The following is a 22,883-nucleotide window of genomic DNA, read 5'->3' on the forward strand; positions in this document are numbered from 1 at the left end:
TTTTGGGCCCAATGTCCAAAAATAAATGCAGAGTTCCCAACAAATAGTCTTCCAAAGATTATACTTTTTAAACAGTCTATGGATTGTATGTGAAGCTATAAAATCTTTGTGTAGATCAAAATTAAAACAAAAAAAAGTTTTTGATTTAAAAAATCAAAACTTTCTATATCATTATCATTGGCATGTGATTCGGATATATTTGAACTATCGAAAAAAAATGCATTTGCAATAAAATCCGCCCCCTACTTACAAGAAACAAACTGAACTTATTTTCTTTGACATTTGATACAATTTTATAAAACAAATAAAATTATTTTAACAAGTATATGTAAATAAACCAATCAATTAAAACAAAAAAATAATATAAAAACATAACATTAATAAATCATATAATTGGGAAGAGTTATTGGGACTATCTTTGATCTACATAAAGATTTTGTAGTTTCACATACAGTCTATAGATATCCCCTTTTTAAAATTGTTTGCCTCAATAATGCTTTTATGTGGTAACTGGATTAATTGGCAATTTTCAATATCTTGTAGGAGTAACCTATACCTTCCGCGATACTTTTTACATAATGATCCATTCTTTTCGGCAATGTTAAGATTTTGCCTTAAAACAACATAGTCGTTTCTTAAGTAATTTTCACTATACTACTGCACAGTGGGGCAGAATAAAATTTGTTTGGGAAATAAATCTGGCATTTCTAAACGAATGGTCCGATCGAGATAACGTGGGCTTAGGCAAGGAGAATTCGATTTTAATTTATTAAAATGGGCCCTACAAATGCTCCAGCGGAGTCGCTATGGGGGCTCAAATTAGGGTACCTTCGACATGTAAAATTTATAAACAGTTTTAAATATATTTTTTGGTTTCCCATCCGATTTCAAAGATTTTTATATTTTTTGGAAAGCGCTAGGCTAGGTCTTGAAAAATTTATCTGATTTAATTTCCGATTTATAGGCATTTCATAATTGAACTTTTAAAATTTTGCCAAATTTTGCTTTTGTACTTTTGGATTCGGTCTCCAATTTTGTTTGTTAGTAGACAACTAAATTACCAATAATATACAAATATGTCGCCCCTACGCCCGGGCGCGCCTTTTGGAATTTGCACTATTTTTCTAACAAAATTTAAACTTTGGGTCACATGTTCTTAAATCCCAAAGCTGGGATCAGAAAACGGAAAGCAACTTTGGAAACCTTGATGTGTTCCCTATTTATCCTCAAAGTATTTTCCCAGCCCACGAACAGTCAAAATTTCTAGTTTTACGAAATTTTCTAATGCAAGACTATTTGAAATTCTAGTGAAAAATGTTACATGAATATTTTTTTTTTGAAATTTACCTGGAATTTTTTGTCGGTTTCTTTTTCTGCGACGAATCAGACGAATACCCCGGGTCTGGTAGTCGGTGATGCTACTGGGGTAAACAAAACGAATAGTTTTTTGACTAGACAGGAAAGAGTGACCATGGACGACAGCGACGACAACCTCTCAGGTCTGAAAGGGTTAAACCTTTATGAGACTGATGAGGAGGACTTACTCATGGTGTCCTCCGAGCCGCTAAAAGCGAATGAAGACGTACATCCGGAGGCCCATGACCCTGCAAAGGGAGACACAGAACAGAAAAACAGGAAACAGGACTCAGAACAGGACGAACGGAAAAGGTTGGCGGGCTACAAACGCTCTCTCCGGTATGTCAGGACGTTGGACTCGCGAGATCCCGCGTCTTTGACCACCAGGGAAAAGCGTTTGCGGCGTAAACATACCTACCACATACAGAAGTATGAGGCCATGCTAAATACTACTGTTGTGGAGGTAAGGCCAGCCAAGACTAAGACCGAACCAAACCAGAGCAGGCAGGTGATCACATCTAAACATGTGCCCCATGCCAGCACTGGACCGAACACGATCATCGTTTCGGAGGATCTTGACGTACGCCCATCTACATCAAAGAGGGCCACGTCGGGGCCAAAGAGAGGTGATGACCAATGCGGCACGACGAAGTCTGCTAGCACAACACCCAAGGTGCTGTCCGCAATCTCCTCTACTCGAGGAACCGCGATGGCTTCCAAAGGTACAGCAAGCAGGCCTAGTATTAAGCGGCAAAGGTCAGGTGAAACGCAGGTGTCTGAGGGTAAGCGGCTGAAACCATCAACTAGCTTAACATCAGCACCTGAGCTACAAGTAGCCATCATAGATCGTAGTCAACCTGATGGGAAAATGACTACGGACAGATGGCTGCTTCTGGAGGAGAAGATCTTGCGGGCACTAGTGGACGAACTCGCATGCAGTGAGGATGATTCCTTCACTGCATTCGATGGCGCCAAATGGTTAAAGGGTGTCAAGATCATCGGGTGCGGTAACGAGAAGGCCCTAGGCTTTCTCAGTAACTGTATCCGAGGAGTTGGCGAACTCTGGCCCAACGCAAGAATCGAAATCGTCCCACTGGATCAAGTACCTTTTCGTACGACGGTGAGAGTGTGGGTCCCTCCTCCCCTTTTGGAGGACGAAGCCACGCTAACACTTATAAAGCGTCAGAATAAGGAACTTGGTACAGAGGACTGGACGATTGAACGAGGGCGCTCTAGGGACAAAGGAGAAGGCAAGGATCTCTGGATCAAAATTGGTTCAGAATCCCTCCGACTCCTGCGTTCTTCGCAAGGCGTCATCAAATACGGGCTAAACCAACTCCGGTTGATCTTGCCCGCGGTGAAGCGCAATGATGAACCCAAGCGGCCTGAGAGTGGTACAGATTAATCTGCACCACTCCGAAGCAGCATCGGACGATTTGCTGCGCTTCATGGAGAAGGAAGCTATCCACGTGGCCTTAATCCAAGAACCCTGGCTTGTAGCCAGTAAAGTTCGAGGCGTCCGGTCACGAAACTATGTGCTCCTTTCTCCGAACCCTGAAGGTAAAGTAAGGAGCTGTATTTTGGTCAGGAAAGACATTAAGGTTTTCCTTCTATCTAATTACAGTTCTGGTGATTTAACGGTAGTTGCACTAGAGCGACAAGGGTTACCAACCCTAATCATATCATCTGCGTACCTACCATACGACGAAGCTAATCCGCCCTCACGTGCCGTACGCACACTTGTAGACTGGTGTAACACAAGGGGCCATGATCTCATCATAGGATGTGATGCTAATGCCCATCATACTCTGTGGGGGAGCTCGGATATAAATGACAGGGGTGAGTGTTTACTTCAATACCTTCTATCTACTAACCTAAGTGTTTGCAATAGGGGTAATATACCAACGTTCTTCAATAGGATCAGGGAGCAGGTCATTGATATTACTTTGGTAGGGAACACTGACTCAGTTAGAATTCTTGATTGGAGAGTTTCACTCGAGTGCTCATTCTCCGATCACCACAGGATAGTGTTTACGATACAGCTTACACTGGATAGGGAAAAACCCTTTAGAAATCCTAGGAAAACCGACTGGGTCAAATTCTGTAATCTTAGTGACACCATACCACATCCAGCAATGGATAGATTAAATGGTACACGGGACTTGGACGACTCGGTGGATTTTCTATCCAGGTCATTAAGGGAAGCCTACTATGCTTCGTGTAGGGAGCGGCAGGGACCTAGGAAATTCCGGCAACCATGGTGGAATCCTAGACTAATGCAGCTAAGAAAGGAATGTAGAAAACTTTTTAATAAGGCGAAGAGGGACCAAGACTTGTTAAGCTGGGACGATTATCGTCAAAGCTTCAACACTTTCAAGAGGGAAACCAGACGGGCAAAGAGGGAATCTTGGGAGCGTTTCTGTGGGGAACTGGAGAATACCACGGAGGCATCGCGTCTACGAAAGGTACTATCCAAGGATCCTGGTACGCCTGGATTCCTGATGAAACCGGATGGTAACTTTACTGAAAGTAGTATCGAAACTTTGGAACTGCTAATGGAGACACACTTTCCGGGTTGCAGGGATGATGAAAATGAGGTATCCGCTTCGGAGCATCTTGCAGCTTCTCAAATCCACATAAGTGAATTAGTTAGATCCATTGTTAGCGTGGAGAAAATCTCGTGGGCGGTGTCATCTTTTAAGCCCTATAAATCACCAGGGCCAGATGGCATATTCCCAGCGTTACTCCAAAAATCGATTTCAACCATCATGCCATGGCTTATAATGATATTTAGGTACAGCCTGGAAACAGGATACATCCCTAAAGAATGGAGAGAGGTTACAGTGGTATTTATCCCCAAAGCGGGAAAGGTAAACCACAGTACCGCAAAGGACTATAGACCGATCAGTCTGTCATCGTTTTTATTGAAAACACTGGAAAGATTGGTCGATATCCACGTCAGGAACATCCTCTCCCCTGATAATTTCTGTAGGGCACAGCACGCATACCTTAAAGGCAGGTCGGTGGAGACAGCCTTGCATGACGTTGTCGGAACTATAGAGGGGACACTTGACAAGAAGGAATATGTTATGGCATCTTTCTTGGATATAGAGGGTGCGTTTAATAATGTGAACATATCCGCAATAGTTGATGCACTGGGTGACTTATGTGTTGATCAGCGGATAAGGAATTGGACAGAAAATATGCTTAGGAGCAGGGCCATTAACTCTAATATGGGTATTGGTAGGACAAGGAAAGTTGTGACAAGAGGCACACCACAAGGTGGGGTCATCTCTCCACTTCTGTGGAATCTTGTCGTAAATAAAATCCTTTTCAGGCTCAGTAGGATAGGTACCAAAGTAGTCGCATATGCTGACGACGTTGTGCTTCTTATTCAAGGGAAGTTTCTTCCCACAATAAGTGAACTCATGGAATCAGCGCTCAGCGTTCTGCTATCATGGGCCAAGGAAAACGGTTTGGGTGTTAACCCTGCCAAAACCGAACTGGTTCTTTTCACCAGGAGATATAAAACTCCAGAATTTAAACCTCCACGACTGGATGGTACTTTTCTGAAGTTTTCAAGCGAAGCCAAATATCTTGGCGTAATTTTGGACTCTAAGCTCTCGTGGAAACGTAATGCTGAGAGTCGAATGAAGAAGGCATTATGTGCCTTCTATATATGCAAGAAAACCTTTGGGAAGAGATGGGGTCTTAAACCATACATTGTACACTGGATGTACACCGCGGTCATAAGACCTATTTTGACCTATGGGGCTCTTGTTTGGTGGAGAGTGGTGGACACTAAGACTCACCTCTCTATTCTAAACAAGGTACAAAGATTAGCATGTCTTGCAATTACTGGCTCTATGAATTCCACACCTCAGGCCAGTCTAGAGACGATGCTAAATATAACTCCCCTTGATATATATATCAAATGCATTTCTGCTAAGTCTGCTCTACGACTCAAACAGTCGAGCGGACTGAAGCACGATCGTATTGGTCATGGCACCATCCTACAAAAGATAGGCAGGCCAATCATAGGGAGGGAAACGGATTATATAATACCCACACCGAATTTTGATAGGACATTTAGGATCAGAATACCGACAAGGGATGATTGGGCCGCGAACTCTGTCCTAAGAGATGACGTGATCTCAATCTATACTGATGGTTCAAAGACAGAAAGAGGCACGGGCTCGGGAATCTTCTCAGATGAGCTGGACCTTTTGATGTCTCTTCGATTACCCGATACCTGCACGGTTTTCCAGGCAGAGATTTATGCTATTGATACAGCCGCGAGAAGAATCCGGGAACTGAATCTCGAAAATTCGACCATACATATCTACTTGGACAGCCTGGCATCAATCAAGGCTCTTAACTCCAACGTGATTAGGTCGAAATGTCTTCTCAATTGTATCAAATCACTGGCACAACTGACACAACATCACGTGGAGTTGATATGGGTTCCAGGACATGCGGGCATCCGGGGAAATGAAGTATCTGATGAGTGCGCAACCAACGGGTCGTCCCTGGACGTATCTCTTGCGCAAAGGGATATTCACACTCCCTTGGTGACAGTATCAAAATTGATAGATGAATGGGCTTTGAGCGAGACGGAACTCAGGTGGTCAAATATCATCACTTGTAGAATATCCAGAATGCTCTGGCCCAATCTGACAGAGGATAGAACTAAGACTCTTTTGTCTCTTAGTAGGAATTCGATTAGACTTCTCACGGGTATAATTACTGGGCACTGCATGATTGGACATATGTCGGAACGTATGGGTTACCCACGTTATGGCTATTGTAGAAGTTGTTTAGATGAAGAGGAGGAGGAATCGGTACAGCACCTTCTATGTGAATGCCCAGCCTTACAAGAGCATAGACTACTACATCTTGGTAGAGCTCTTTTCCATGATCTGGACTGTCTCAGGGATGTGTCACTAGTGAATATGATTGGGTTTATTAGAAGTACCGGCTGGTTCCCATAGGGACCACAGAAATCACATAATAGACGAAACTAGGGAGGGAAACTATTCTCACTTTATGTGTGACATTTTCAGCATAAGGGAATAGTACTTCTAAGGGTACCACAATGGGCCGCAAGGCCTCCGAGTGAACTCGCTAACTTGCGAGCAACCCACGTAACCTAACCTAACCTTTTCTTCATAGATTTTTTCGAATCTACTAACAAGAAGTCAATTCACCCCAAACATAAAAACTGGGTCATCTGTGTGACAAAAATTCAAAACGAATTACCCTTTTTTCCACATCTAAATTAATTACGAGTGTGACATGCAGGTCAAATACTATATTATATTATATTATAAACCCTTGAAGCAACATTGGGCACTAAAAAATATTGCTACTTCTTTCTTTCTGTCTTTGCTTATTCGAAAACGTTACTGGTTTTTGGTTTAATTTATCTCATTATGAAAAATTCAGAATATTAAAAATTTTAACTTTTAAAGGTAAACTTTTCCCGATTTTAAAAACATTTTCTATTTATATTTTCTATGATTTTGATTTTATTATTAATAATGGTTTATTATTAATGTGGTAATTAACACAGAATGTGTTTGCTGGGTTTAAAAGATCCCCTCTTATGTTTGTTGACCACGTACAGACATCTATATGTGGATTTTCATAAAATAATTAATAAACAATATCAATATACATATTCGTATTCGTATGCCATTCACTAATTAACCGTAAAAGAATCTAATACAATTTGGTTTGTGGTAAAGTCGTAATAAACTAAACTAAATTGTATATTCACCTTTGAATGTCCCATGTCTGCATTGGTGAGATTCTTCTTCCTTATCCAGTAATAATTATGTATTTATTCTGCGTAAATATTAATGAAATACATAGTTAAACATAATAAGGAAATATGACTTGAAATTTTCTATCTATAAAGAATGTATGTATGTATGTCTGTCTGTATGTTTATTTGTTTGTAACTGTAACCAAAAATGTGAAGGATTAGAACAGGGGTTGTGGTACCTCACATACAATGAAAATAGTTATATGTAAATATCTTGAGAAATATAATTTTGCACCTTTAACATGTTACATAGTTTGGCTGAAAATGGGCAGTATTAGATTAATGGGCATGGAACCTCCCATTAAATGTAAAATTCGAATATCTAAAGAACCAATTAGTTTATCACTATAAGCAGTTTCGCTAAAAATGAGCGGGATGGGCGTGGCACTTATCATACAAAGTAAATAGCTATTTCGAATATCTGGAATACTATAATTGTGAAAGTCGTCAAACTTTATATGAATCAATTACTTATCATTATATGCAGTTTAACCAAAAATGGTTGGGATCAGAACAAAGGGTGATTCACCTGCTTTACAAAGTAAATAGTTATTTCAAAATATTTTGAAAACGTTATTTGACATATTCTTTAAACTTGGTCGGAATGGCAACTCTTATCATTTAGCATAGTTTGACTGAAAATGTTCGGAATTGGATTATTGAACGTCGCAACTGCCGTAGAAAGAAAGTAATAATTTCAAATATCTAAAGAATTATAATTGTGAATGTCTTCAAACTTTACATGATTAAATTTCTTATCAGTTTTAACGAAAAAAAATGGAAGGAATCAAAATTAAATAGTTATTTCTAAATACCTTGAGAACTATAATTGCAAATTTCCTCAAAATTATTTCAAATTGTATACCAGACGCAAAAAGACTAAAAAATTAATTTTTAAAATTTTCCATTTTTGTATATACCCAGCCAGAATTTTTTAATGAATTGAAAGTGTTAATAATATTATTTTCAACGACTACTAAATACTGCCTGTATTATCCTGGGATTTTTTCACAAATCCAATTATTTTCGGTATCGGGATTGGCATCCCTAGTAGATACCTATTAGAAATTAAACATTTATGTCCGATAAAATCCTATTTCGGGACGACAATTATATGGGGCTAGGTGGACCGAACCAAAATTTGATCGAAATGTCTTCAAAATTGCGACCTTTACTTTTCGCGCAAGGTTTACATAGACAGCCAGCCACATAGACAGACAGACATCGTTTAATCGACTCAGAGGGTATAATTATAAATAAAGTCATGTGCGTTTGGAAAAGAAATATTACAGTTTAAATATTTAAATTAAATAAAGAAAGACCATTAATGAAACAAATTTTAATATGCTACCAAAATATGCAGTTATGAGTAAAATATGCAACAATATCCAAAACCCTTTGAACTTTTTTTCAAGATGTTTTGAATAGAAGAAAATAATAAAATGTTGGTATGTGAAAGTATTTAGATCATATTACAACATTTTAAAGACAAAAATAATAGTTTAAACTGATTATATTTAATTTTTTAATGTTTTAGGTATGTTTTAGGCTAAATTTGCGCTTGTAGTATGAAATGAATTTGACTCTGATTGATTTTTTTCTATTGTCAAATTGTTTATTGAAACCGAATGTATATTTTCTATTAATTTTTTTAGTTTTTGTATACATACATATGTATATTTACAGAATATATATTGTTTTATTATAAGAGAAAAATCTGTCACGTACGGTATTTCACGTACGATATTAAATTTTATTTATTATAAAATCCTCCAAAGATTGTTTTTATTTAAATATTTAAATAAAGGAAAAATATTTCGTTTGGTGTAAGAAATTAAAAGATAACATAACGCCTCTCACGATTTGAATATTTTTTGCATATTTCTACATGTACCTCAAAATGTTTTGCTCATTATTTTGGACAACAATATTTCGAAAGAACTTTTTATTATTTTAAAATAAAGTACCCTCTGAATGGAACATAAAGACCAAATTATTTTCAGATACTCTTATTTTTGCAAAATCTATTCCACTCTATAGGCGTACAAATGTCACGTACGATGATATGGAATTGCCCATATGCTAAGAAGTTGCCTCCAACATGGTGACCATGTTAAAATTATTAGTTAAAATTCTATTGTGAAAGTAGTGAATTGATACAATTTAGCATTTTAACTCATTACACGGTAATGCAACTCTTGGCCAAAGTATGGAAGTTATATAAAACTAGTTGACCGCCACGGCTTCGCCCGGTAGCATTTACTAATGTTATTTCTTCAAATTTCTCCAACCCAAAAACACCTGCCAGTTCTTATTTGTTTGCAAATAAAATATCAAAATTTGTACTGCATACTTTAGGGAGCTTTTTTATTAAAGTTTACTGGACTAAAACAAAAATTTTTGAATTTTTTTTCTTTACAAACCATCTCCTAAAAATTTCCAGCCAAATCGCTCTAGCCGTTCTCACGTGATGCTATTACATACATGGACCATTTTATTTTTATATATATAGAAGATAAAAAGAGATTATAATATTAAAAAATCGAACACTTCTAATGTAAAAAACCACGATGGTATCCATTAACGCAAATTAAACCATGACAATTATAATTCCTAATGTTTATAATTGTAGGTTTTTAATGTGAAGTTAGTAGATACGAGTACTTGTGCCATACTTGACTAACAATGGGATTTCATTGTTTGATAAAGTAAGTTTAGTTCAATCTAAAACGTAGATACTTATTCCCTCCCATCACACTCCTTCTGGGCAATAATAAGAATAATACTCGCATTTAATGTTTGTACAAGCACGTGTGCAATATGTATGTATGTGTGTCTGTCTGTCTATATCTGTGGCTTAGGCTGTGTATCAGTTTGTTACTCTTTATTTAATTTGAACAATGAAACCAATGTGCTCTTTGTGCAATTAATGTTTATTACTCGTGTAAATCTATTAATCAGTGATGCCGCCAAAGACATTGCTTCTGACTAAAATATGTTTTCCTTTTCATCTTCAAGAAGGTGGTGGGTGGATGGTTGCATTTTGTGTTTGCTTTGGGTTACTAAAACTATCTATATTTTTATGTATTTATGTATTTTATACATAGTAATTAAACATGTAAGTAGTGATATTGCCTACTTATAGGCGTACATAAGAAATCACTTTTGTATTGTAATATTAAAGTTATTCTCCAAAATTGCAGTAAATATTTTTGAAATTTCGAGATTATTCATAATAATAATTAACATTTACTACTTTGTTAAAATAAACAGTAACTATTACGGTTTGCTATATCATGATTTTGACTATTGTTACGTTTTTACCTTTTAAAAACGATGGTTTATTTCCTTTTGCTTGCAAATAAAAGCCATTCAGTTGTTTAATAAAATTGTTGCAACTCTTAATTTATTTAAATTTACACTCTATTTTAATACTCACACTTTATAATGTACAACTTATATTGCACAATTTAATGCAGTTAATTTTTCTTTACTTAACGTTGCTACAAATTAGACTGATTTATATATGTATACTGCATTGCCATCTAGACGTTTCTTGAAAGCTCTATCTCTACAATGATCATAACGGTTAAAACCAGTATTCTAGAGCTTTCAATGTTAATGTTAGCATCTTAAACATTTATGCATAAACAATTTTTAAATTTATAAAAGGTTTATAAATCAAAATATTGTATGGAAATTTTGTTTTATAAACCTTTGATAAATTTAAAAATTGTTTATGCATATGGGGGTTAGTGTTGTCATTCTTACAAACAAAACAAACAGCTGATCACGAAGAAATAAGGAAATTTCACCAACCAACCTCCCCTCCCAAAAATGGAAACATTTTAATATGAAAAAGAAAAGAGAATAGGGAAGAAAGAAAAGGAAAAAATTAAAATTTTGATACCAAAAAACCAATTTGTCAAAAAATGCGAATAAGTACCTTTTGTTCTGCTCTGCGGATCCTTAATTGTTCTTTTGAGAAAACGATGAATATATTAATTCTAATATCCTGGAATTAATAATTGTTTATCGCCATAATCTTTAAAGCCTAAATCATGCGACTTGCCTTTAGAAATCATCAAAATGTTGATTGTACTGTGAAAATGGATCCAACCAGGGTTTACAGTTGCTACTGTATTACCCGCCAATTGCAGTAAATATACATTTTTATCAATCTGCATACTAAAAATATAGTTACTATTATAATTTTGTATAACACTGCTAATATAGATTGCTGTTACTATTCATATATTACTATACAAATTTAAATGTTAATTTGTAATTCCTAGTAGCAGATACAACCAGTTGTCAACTAGTTATTGCAGTACAATAATCAAAATATATGTTCGTGCTATAGTAGCACACACACATTTTCTCTAGCAGCAATTTACATTTCTTTGTTTGCTTTGCTATAGTTGCATTGATATTTCTTGTTTTTTTGGCTATTTGAAATAACGAAATAACGATTATTCATTAAATTAAATATTTTTGAATCTAATTGACATATTGACTAGACATTTTTTTGTAAGACTCAAAATTAACATATCTAAACAAAAAGAGAATTGTTCGGAATAAATATGGATCAAATTGTCCATAATATGTATTTGCAATCCTTTAAAAAGTTGATACAGATTTTAGTTTTAGAAACTCAATAAATATGTAATATGTAATAAAATCTTTATTTATTAACAAAACTCAATGAAAATTTGTCATTCCAAATTACAAAGTGTAAAAAATCTCGAAAATGGTATGTTTTACAATTTTACCCAAGGGTCCACATTTCCTTCAGGGATTTCCATTTTCTGATCACTGCTTTGGGATTTTAGAACATGTGACCCAAAGCGAAATATTATATACTTTTGGGCCGATTTTGATGAAACTTAAAAAAATATAACATAAACTCTAGGGTTTATAATAACAGCACAAGAATGGAAATTAACGCTTAATGGCACTTGGGGCTAAAATGACCCCAAACTTTTTAAATCATAATTTTTTTTATGGTTTTAGAAGTTTGGGGTTATTTTAACCCCAAGTGCTATATAATTAACAATTTTAATTTTTCTGCTGTTTTTGTAAATACTAGTTTTATTTTTGTTAAATTTCATCAAAATCGGCCCAAAAAAATACAACATTTCGAAAATTTCGAAATCTTTCCAAGAGAAATTCCAAATATTGAAAAATTTGACCTTTGACCTACATGATTTAAGGGTTAACGTTTTCCGATTTTAGTAAAAGTTTCAGAGTAAATTTAGAATTATCTGGACTATAATATTCTGAATAAGTTTTGATTAAAATTCATAGGAGTAAGGAAATAGAGCTCATTCGCCAAAAAATTGCCAAATAATTGGTTTTTCTCGAAAATTTCAAAATTTAAATCGCAGGTACGGAAAAACTATAAGAGATATTTTCATAATTTTTTCACCTTTTTATTCCCTATTATATTCTTAATAAATCCCAATAAGATGATCAAAAAATTCTGAAATTTGTTTAACAAAATTTTTAGAAATTTGAAAATGGAGTTTTGAAACTGCCGTTAAAAAAATTTAATTTTTTTGTTCATACCTAAGAATAGGTTAACGGTATCCTACGAAGACAAAAACTCATATACAAGTAAATATGGACATATTTTAAGTAAAAATAAGCTTTTATTTTAATATTTATCAAAATATCTTAATTTTGTTGCTAACTTTCTTGTTCTAGTTGCCTGAGACACGTTAATGGCCTGGCGAATTTTTAATAACTTTAACATTTTTTGACCAATTTCTGTTTTTAATGTCTCATTAGAACGGCAATTGCGTACACATTTCTATTCTTATAGAAATGAAAAGTCATTTTTTAATTGCAAAATTTTTACAAAAACTGAAAAAAATGAATTTTTTCCCCTTGTAAATGCATCTCAAAACTTTAGAGGGCTCATCTCAAAACTTCAGGATGATTTTTTTACTAATGTTCACCAAACTGGGTGGTGAGAATGGCCAAAATCCAACTTTCGTTTATTAAGGGCCACCCTAATTTACACGGGAGAAAAATGCATTTTTTTCAGTTTTTGTATAAATTTTGCCATTAAAAATTAACTTTTGTACGTAATTGTCAATCTAATGAGACATAAAAAACAGAAATTGGTTAAAACATGTTAAAGTTATTAAAAATTCCCCAGGCCATTAACGTGTCTCAGGCTACTAGAACAAGAAATGTAGGAACAAAATTAACATATTTTAATACAAATTAAAATAAAAGCTCATTTTTACTAAAAAATATATCCATTATTATTTACTTGTATATGAGTTTTTGTCTTCGTAGGATACCGTTAACCTATTCGCAGATATGACCAAAAAATAAAAAAATTTTAACGGCAGTTTCAAAACTCCATTTTCAAATTTTGTTATACAAATTTCAGAATTTTCTGATCATCTCATTGGGATTTATTGAGAATATATGAAATATGAAAAAATTATGAAAATATCTCTTATAGTTTTTCCGTACATGCGGTTTAAATTTTGAAATTTTCGAGAAAAACCTATAATTTGGCCATTTTTTGGCGAATGAGCTCTATTTCCTTACTGTTATGAATTTTAAGTAAAACCGATTCAGAATATTGTAGTTGAGATAATTCTAAATATATTCTGAAAGTTTTACTAAAATTGGCAATCGTTAAACTTTAAATCGTGAAGGTCAAATGTAAAATTTTTCAATATTTGGAATTTCTAATTATATTACATATTTTTGGGCCGATTTTGATGAAACTTAAGAAAAATATAACATGAAGTCTAGTATTTATAATGACACCACAAAATTCGAAACCCTTAATTGCACTTTGGGTTGTAAATAAATTGTGTTTCTTTTGTATATGAGATAATCTTCGAAATTAGATTGTCTCATATAGTAATACTGTGGTGCAAATATAGCTGTAGCAGTATATGATTTAAATGGAATATCGTAGATAGAATATGGAATATTAAATGGAATATCGTATATAGAATACAAAGTATGCGATTTGATACCATATCAAGTTATACAGTATACGTTGTGGAGCATGCACTTGCATTTACCATGTCGTCAATATATATTTGAGATTTATTTATGGTAAAAATTTGATTTTTGAAAGATTTGATTTGAAAAATTCAATAGAAGCACCGCAAGACCTGAATTTAATTAAAGCGACAGTTGACCATATATGCGCCAATTCTTTCCTTTCTCTCGAATTATATAAAACATCAATTATATTTGTTAAGAGAATCTTTCGCATTAGCATTTTTTGATTAAAATGTTTCTTCAGATATAAACGCCTAAAAGGAACAGAACCAATAATAAAATTAAAAGACAACCGGAATTTCTTTATCCGTGAGGCATTGGTAAACAGTGAACTAACAACCCAATTATGAATAAAAATTCCTCGGGAGTTTTTTCCCTTTTCCCATTTTTTCTATTCAAAACTCCCGTGGAACAAACTCCCTGGGAATTTTTATACCCTTCACCATGAGTGGCAAGGGTATATATAAGTTTGTCATTCCGTTTGTAATTTCCACATTTTTCATTTGCGACCCCATAAAGTATATATATTCTGGATCGTTATAGATAGCGGAATCGATATAGCCATGTCCGTCTGTCCGTCTGTCCGTCTGTGTGTTGAAATCAACTTTCCGAAGCCCCCAAATAACATACATACATGATTCATATATCAATATCTCCGGAATTCTTCCGGCTCGGTTGCTATTTAAAATCGAGAAAATCGGTCCACAAATGGCTGAGATATAAGGAAAAAACCAGGACAACCTCGATTTTTTTACCTATTTTTGACCTATATCTGGATTACTAAGTCATTAATATAGACAATACGGATATCTAATGATAGATATTTCAAAGACCTTTGCATCGACGTATATAAGACCATAGTAAGTTGGACCTGGGCTGAGATATAACCATAAAACCAAAACACAATGTAATTTGTTATTGTTTTCAATGATGTCATGCAAATATATGTATAATAACAAACAAAGCTTTATTTGTATGTATGTATGTATGTATGTGTTTTTTTGTCAATCTTCAGCAATGCGAATTTATATACCAGGTGGTGTCGATTCTACAACAAGTACAACATTTACAAAAACCACTTGCAATTTGTTTTTGTTTATGTGGTTTAAGCTGTCAAAGTTTGCCTGTTGTTTTTGTTACTTTTACGTTTGTTGTAGCATTCGCCGCAACAAACATAGGATAATTGACAGCTCAAACATCAAAACAACATTATCAACACCACCTGGTATATAAATTCGCCTTGAGAGAGAGCTTTTTATAATGTGTTCTCAAAAGAGCAACTCTCTCACGCGTACACAGAACCAGTGTTGCTATATATTTTTTGAAGAAAACTTTTTATTTCTAAGTACATACTAAAATTACAAAACCCAATACGTACATATATGTAATCAAACTGAGATAATTTATGTGAATTTAGTGCTGGAGACACTTTCAATATATTCAAATCAATCTCCCCATTTAGTGAATGAATTTGGGGACTATCATTTTGAAATCATCGGTTCAACTTATTGATATCAATTTTCCAAAAAACTTTTTTTTTTTAAAATAAAACTTTTTGCGTCTCAAAAACCTTGCTAAAAAGGGAAAACTTGACAAATGGTAACACTGCACAGAACACATATTGTACAAAAACAACAACCACGTTGTTTGAGCACGTTGCTTTTGCGCTTATTTCATTTTTGCTGTTGTATGTTGCTATTGTCAACAAATAATTGAGCAACGCACCACTCCCAGCAAGGCGAATCTATAGAAGGTGACGACAGAACTACAACATGTACAAAAACAACAGGTACTTTGTTTTTGTTAAAAGATAGTCGAACTGTCAAAGTTGCCTGTTGTTGTTTTTGCTTTTGGGTTTGTTGTATTTTTCGCCACAACAATCACAAGTGAATTGACAGTTCACTTGTCTAAACAATTCGCCTTGACTCCCATATTGTTATTCTATTTTTTAGCCGTTTTTAAACATGAAAGTAAATAACAAACATTTCAGAAAAAGCTTTTTGTTCGATTGTTGTGTTTAATTCTTTTAATACCCTTCATCATAAGTGGCAAGGCTATATACATATGTATATGTAAGTTTGTCATTCCGTTTGCAATTTCTATAAAATTTTATGAAATTTCAACAGATTATGTAAACGATTCTATATTGGATTTGCTGTTACGGTTCCATATGTGTTCTCCTATTTTAAGATTTACTTTTAATCTTATATACAGGGATGGAAAATTATATTTTTGTTCCGTATTAAAATAGTATTAAAAAATTACTTTCTTCATCACCAGAGTACTTAAAATTTTAATATTACTGTAGCTTTATGCTGTAAACAGTCGTCTGTTATCACAAAATTGTCTATAGAAAGTGCTGTTGAATACGAGATTTTCTATAGAAAATGATTTATAATAGACAAGATTTTTAAAGAAAATGCTGTTTTTCATACGATTTTCTATAGCAAATACACAACATGTTATACACAACATGTCCAAAAAATATAGTTATAGACAAGATTTTCTATAGAAAATTATTTTATTTTCTATAGAAAAATGTAAATATAGTTATACTTAAGATTTTCTACAGCAAATATTGTTATACACAAGATTGTTTATAAAAAATATTGTTCTACACAAGATTTTCTATAGAAAATATTGTTCTACACAAGATTTTCTATAGAAAATATTGTTCTACACAAGATTTTCTATAGAAAATATTGTTCTACACAAGATTTTCTATAGAAAATATTGTTCTACACAAGATTTTCTATAGAAAATATTGTTCTACACAAGATTTTCTATAGAAAATATTGTTCTACACAAGATTTTCTATAGAAAATGTTGATCTACACAAGATTTTCTATAGAAAATGTTGATCTACACAAGATTTTCTATAGAAAATGTCGTCATACACAAGATTTTCTATAGAAAATATTGTTATACTCAAGATTTTCTATAGAAAATATTGTTATACTCAAGATTTTCTATAGAAAATATTGTTATACTCAAGATTTTCTATAGAAAATATTTTCTATAGAAAATATTGTTCTACACAAGATTTTCTATACAAAATATTGTTCTACACAAGATTTTCTATAGAAAATATTGTTCAACACAAGATTTTCTATAGAAAATATTGTTCAACACAAGATTTTCTATAGAAAATGTTGTTCTACACAAGATTTTCTATAGAAAATATCGTCATACACAAGATTTTCTATAGAAAATATTGCTATACTAAAGATTTTCTACAGAAAATATCGTTATACTCAAGATTTTCTACAAAAAATATTGTTCTAAACAAGATTTTCTACAGAAAATATTGTTCTAAACAAGATTTTCTATAGAAAATATTGTTCTACACAAGATTTTCTATTGAAAATATTGTTCTACACAAGATTTTCTATAAAAAATATTGTTCTACACAAGATTTTCTATAGAAAATATCGTCATACACTAGATTTTCTATAGAAAATATTGTTATACTCAAGATTTTCTACAGAAAATATTTTCTATAGAAAATATTGTTCTACACAAGATTTTCTATAGAAAATATCGTCATACACAAGATTTTCTATAGAAAATATTGTTATACTCAAGATTTTCTACAGAAAATATTTTCTATAGAAAATATTGTTCTACACAAGATTTTCTATAGAAAATATTGTTCTACACAAGATTTTCTATAGAAAATATTGTTCTACACAAGATTTTCTATAGAAAATATTGTTCTACACAAGATTTTCTATAGAAAATATTGTTCTACACAAGATTTTCTATAGAAAATATTGTTCTACACAAGATTTTCTATAGAAAATATTGTTCTACACAAGATTTTCTATAGAAAATATTGTTCTACACAAGATTTTCTATAGAAAATATTGTTCTACACAAGATTTTTTATAGAAAATATTGTTCTACACAAGATTTTCTATAGAAAATATTGTTCTACACAAGATTTTCTATAGAAAATATTGTTCTACACAAGATTTTCTATAGAAAATATTGTTCTACACAAGATTTTCTATAGAAAATATTGTTCTACACAAGATTTTCTATAGAAAATATTGTTCTACACAAGATTTTCTATAGAAAATATTGTTCTACACAAGATTTTCTATAGAAAATATTGTTCTACACAAGATTTTCTATAGAAAATATTGTTCTACACAAGATTTTCTATAGAAAATATTGTTCTACACAAGATTTTCTATAGAAAATATTGTTCTACACAAGATTTTCTATAGAAAATATTGTTCTACACAAGATTTTCTATAGAAAATATTGTTCTACACAAGATTTTCTATAGAAAATATTGTTCTACACAAGATTTTCTATAGAAAATATTGTTATACTAAAGATTTTCTACAGAAAATATTGTTATACTCAAGATTTTCTACAGAAAATATTGTTATACTCAAGATTTTCTACAGAAAATATTGTTATACTCAAGATTTTCTACAGAAAATATTGTTATACTCAAGATTTTCTACAGAAAGATTTTGACCTACATATATCTGTATTATGGATATCTAATGATAGATATTTCAAAGACCTTTGCAACGACGTATATCAGACCATAGTAAGTTGGACCTACAATGGGTCAAAAATCGAAAAAATATTTTTTAACCCAATTTTTTTTCTTTCACTAAATTTAAAAAAACAAATTATAAAACAATTTCGAAAAAAAAATTCCAAAAAATTGGAAAAATAAAATTGTATTTGTGTTTATCTAAAAATATTTAAAATTTTTATTTTAAAGTATAATTTGGTGAAGGGTATTTAAGATTCGGCACAGCCGAATATAGCTCTCTTACTTGTTTATTCATAATTGGGCTGTAAGTGATTTGGTATCCCAATAGACTTTGAATTTCTTTATTAGATTTAATATGTTAAAAGAATTTTTAATATTTCAAATTCTAACAACTGACGAACAAGAAAACCAATTTTTAGAATCATATACAAATGGTAGAATCATATACAAAATATTACCCAAACAACAAAATGTTTAATTTAATTAAGTTCATCATTAATATTAATTAAGTTTGGATTATTGTAATTTGACCTATAATCTTAATTCAACACAATAATTATGATGTTACTTTTAATATGGTCAGAATTTTGGCCAAGCAGAATGCACAAAGCTTAATGGACAAGATTGATGAATTTGGCTTTATTTTCGAAAATTCTTGGGTCGAAGTATTATGTGTTTCTGAAACTTGATTATTTACGATAATTATGTCAGATATAATCCTTGAAAGCGCTGTTTTCGTTGCTGTGTACTTGAGAAATAATATATCCTGCAGAATAATCGACAAAAATAATGAGAAAGTTAAAATAGAATTTATTCTGATGGAAATTTCTTGTTCCGAAGCTAAATTGCTTGTTGTTCATAGACCGTACCGATATACGGATTTCACAAATATTATATCCAATCTTGAGAATCTAACGCTGCTTATTTGGGGAGATTTTAACTCAAATATTCTCTCTGAGACACAACACGACAAAGATTAAATGGGAACTACATATTGGAATTACACCCGTCAACGTTACCACCAGCGTTGCCGCTTTGGTCCAATTGGACCAAAATTGGTAGTTTGAAGTTAACAAATTGACTTTTGGTAGTTTGGTTGGTTTGTTCCGATATTTGTCGTATTTTGGTAGGCTACGATATTTCTGAATACATAAGTATTTTTAAGAACAAAATAATTAAATTAATAACAAAAACTACTTATGTTAAGCCAAAATAATAAAACTACATATTTGCAAAATATGAAGATAGCATTTTCTAAAATATTTAGTTTAGTCAGGTAAATGTGTATTTATTTAGTAGTGTTGAGTTCAAAAAATGCCAAAGGGCTCTCAAAACTTTTATTTTCTAATAATATGTGTTAAACTCTGCTTCAATATCATTCTTCCTCTGGATAATTTTATAGCAGCAATAATATAATTTTAAGTTAACTATTAATTTTGAAACGAATTCATATAGCATTTCTCAAATATTTTAAATTTGGTAGGCTTTGGTAGTTTTTAATTAGAAATTTGGTAGGAAAAATATTTTATGAGTGGCAACGCTGGTTACCACATTCATTTATGTGTGTGATATCTCAAGAATCTTGCTGTATGACGAAATTTTGCTCATGCTCTTCAGAGCATAATCTTATGTTTTTATCATATAATTTTTCCTACAGAAATTTTCGTAATTTAAATTACAATTTATTGTATGACGATCAACTATCCTTTATTCTGCATCAAACTGAAGCACCTTTTTAACATTTCAATAACATCCACAAAACATCTTTCTTCATATCGAATGGATCGCGCCAAATCAGCTTTCCTAAATATGTATACTCCAAACCACTGAAACGAGGCGTGCCACAAGGATCACTTCTCTTCTCATTATACGCTAATATTTACCTCAGCAACTAAATATCATACTGCAAAATCCTCATGTACGCTGATGATGTGCAGATTTATCTCAGTAGTACGGTCAACTCAATCCATGAAGATGTTTATAAAATCATCAAAGGATCTGGATAAGATACATTCCTGGGTCACAAAAATCAAAATGTCTGCTAATTAAAAAAAAACATTGAAGTCCAACATTGAAAATTATATAAAAATTGCGATTGTTCAATCAAATAATTCAATAAAAATCTTGGACTGGTATTTAATAATAACCTCTCCTGGTCTAACCACATCCAATCACTTGTTTTCCGTACTTTGGATATATCAATTCTATACACCATTAAGAATTCGAGGACTTAACATGGACTTACAATGTTTGTCGCCATAATGGAGAAAATGAACGAAAATTCGAAACAACTTGTTGTGGTTAAAACTGAAGTTCAAGAAACTTCTAGAATCAACAACAAGAAATTTTTAACTAAAGTTCATGATAGCCAACAGCGAAAACTTCTTGTTGAAGTTCAGGAAACTTCTAAAGTAAACATCGAGAAGCTGTTAGCTGAAGTTCAAAAAACTTATAAATCCACAAACGAAAAACTTCAGGAAACAGCAGAGTTGATAACCTTGAAATGCAAGTCAGCCACTTTGAAGAACGTCAATTGCGCGACCAATAAATCAGGCACCCAGCGGTTTTCCTCTAGCTAAAAGTAGTGAAGTGAAGGAGCTGGTAAACGAAATGGAGTAATCAAACCATCTTCTAGACCTTGGTCTTAGTTAAGAAACAAGATGGCAGCACTAGATACGGCGTCGATTACAGTAAGCAGAATGACGCCGCCAAGAAAGAAAGCTATCCACTACAAAGAATACACCATACTCTGGACAATCTAGCTGGAACAAAATTGTTCTCCACGTTAGACTTGCAATATGGATATTGGCAAGTAGAGATTACAGAAAAAAATAAAGAGAAAACTGCGTAGCATTGCAGTGCCCTTTGGACTCTGCAATACTTCCGAAACATTCGAGTGTTTAATGGAACATGTATTGAACGGACTCCACGGGAAGACATGCTTGGTGTACCTAGATGACATAATTGTCATGGGAACACCTGAAAACCTTGAAGAAGTCCTTAAACGATTATCAGCGGCTGGACTCAAACTCAGTGTAAAGAAGTGTGCATTGTTCCAGAAAGAAGTTAGATATATGGGACATCGCGTAACAGCAGAAGGAATATCAACAGATGAAGTTAAGATAATTGCTGTAAAGGACTGGTCACTTCAGAGAAATCTCCACGATTTGCATAGATTTCATGGCATTTGTAGTACAGATGATTTGTCCCGAATTTCACCAGTGTATCCGCAAGATTACATGAGCTGACCAAGAAGTCGCAACCATTCCAATAGAGTGAAGCACAAGATCTAGCATTCCGGAAGCTCAAGGATATGTTATGTACGACTAATGCATATAGAATCCAGTGAAGATTTTCCTGAGTATTCCGCAAAGAAGAAGACAGAAAGCCTACCCGCAATTATATATCCGCCGAAAGTCCACTGATGAAATTATATTGGGCGTTGTTTTTAAAAAGAAACAACTTTTGTTTTTGACTATAACATTTTTAAATAGATTTGTGAATAACGAAATATTAAAAGTACACTTAAAAAATGTATGTTTGTATACAAACGCCAAACAAATAGTTTTTGGAAGACGAAACAAATTCAAAAATACTTTGAACATGCGTGTGTCTCTTCACTTCCTATCATTTCTAGGAGACTGTCCCGAACTAGTGATTTTACTTTTCATTACATAACTAGCTACATGACTAGTTATTTTACCCTTTTGTAATCTTTCACTTACGAAAAGATTACTTAGAGACACTTGAGTCACAATTGTCTTTACGCTAGATTACCTGTGATATATAAATTAACCAATTGACATCTCTCTTCACTACAAAGTGCTCACACGTGTCAAATGACCCAAAATATATCAATTGGAGTTAGCCAAGTGATTAGCCATTTCGTATCTGCTGGGAACACAGAGCAGTCAATTAGTTACATTTTACATCCCACGTAATCTAGAATAAAGACAATTGTCACTTAAGTATCTTTAAGTAATCTAAAGTGTAGGTACTTCAAACGTTTATTTTATACTGTACTTTTTTTGTGAGTAATTCGTACAAACTGGTTTTATATAAATTGTGTTGATATAATTCTCATACAGTTTATTTTCTTTCTGTTTAACCCTACATTTAAGGATTTTGACTTTTATTTTTTCT

General features: G+C 32.9%; 2 protein-coding genes across 2 annotated transcripts; both read left to right on the top strand.

Moving 5' to 3' along the window:
* Window positions 1–1,471: 1,471 nt before the first annotated feature.
* LOC135962794 (uncharacterized) lies at window positions 1,472–3,996 on the top strand. The gene is made up of 2 exons (XM_065514687.1): window positions 1,472–2,916; window positions 2,981–3,996. Exon 1 carries the CDS (start codon window positions 1,472–1,474, stop codon window positions 2,759–2,761), a length of 1,290 nt encoding a protein of 429 aa, XP_065370759.1. The 3' UTR covers window positions 2,762–2,916; window positions 2,981–3,996.
* On the top strand, window positions 2,805–20,479 carry LOC135962795 (uncharacterized). Its single transcript, XM_065514688.1, has 3 exons — window positions 2,805–2,878; window positions 2,981–4,150; window positions 20,398–20,479. The coding sequence occupies exons 1-3, from the start codon at window positions 2,805–2,807 to the stop codon at window positions 20,477–20,479; spliced, it is 1,326 nt and encodes a 441-aa protein (XP_065370760.1).
* Window positions 20,480–22,883: the final 2,404 nt, after the last annotated feature.

The sequence above is a fragment of the Calliphora vicina genome, chromosome X (genome assembly GCF_958450345.1).
Source record: "Calliphora vicina chromosome X, idCalVici1.1, whole genome shotgun sequence".
In the NCBI taxonomy this organism is placed as follows: domain Eukaryota; kingdom Metazoa; phylum Arthropoda; class Insecta; order Diptera; family Calliphoridae; genus Calliphora; species Calliphora vicina.

Bases quoted from the DNA above. Each gene is read 5' to 3' on its own strand.
- LOC135962794 (XM_065514687.1), top strand. From the start codon at position 1,472: ATGGACGACAGCGACGACAACCTCTCAGGTCTGAAAGGGTTAAACCTT.
- LOC135962795 (XM_065514688.1), top strand. From the start codon at position 2,805: ATGGAGAAGGAAGCTATCCACGTGGCCTTAATCCAAGAACCCTGGCTT. The intron at 2,879-2,980 runs GTCACGAAACTA...ATCTAATTACAG, and splicing joins AGTAAAGTTCGAGGCGTCCG to TTCTGGTGATTTAACGGTAG. The intron at 4,151-20,397 runs GTACAGCCTGGA...TTTTTCCTACAG, and splicing joins TGGCTTATAATGATATTTAG to AAATTTTCGTAATTTAAATT.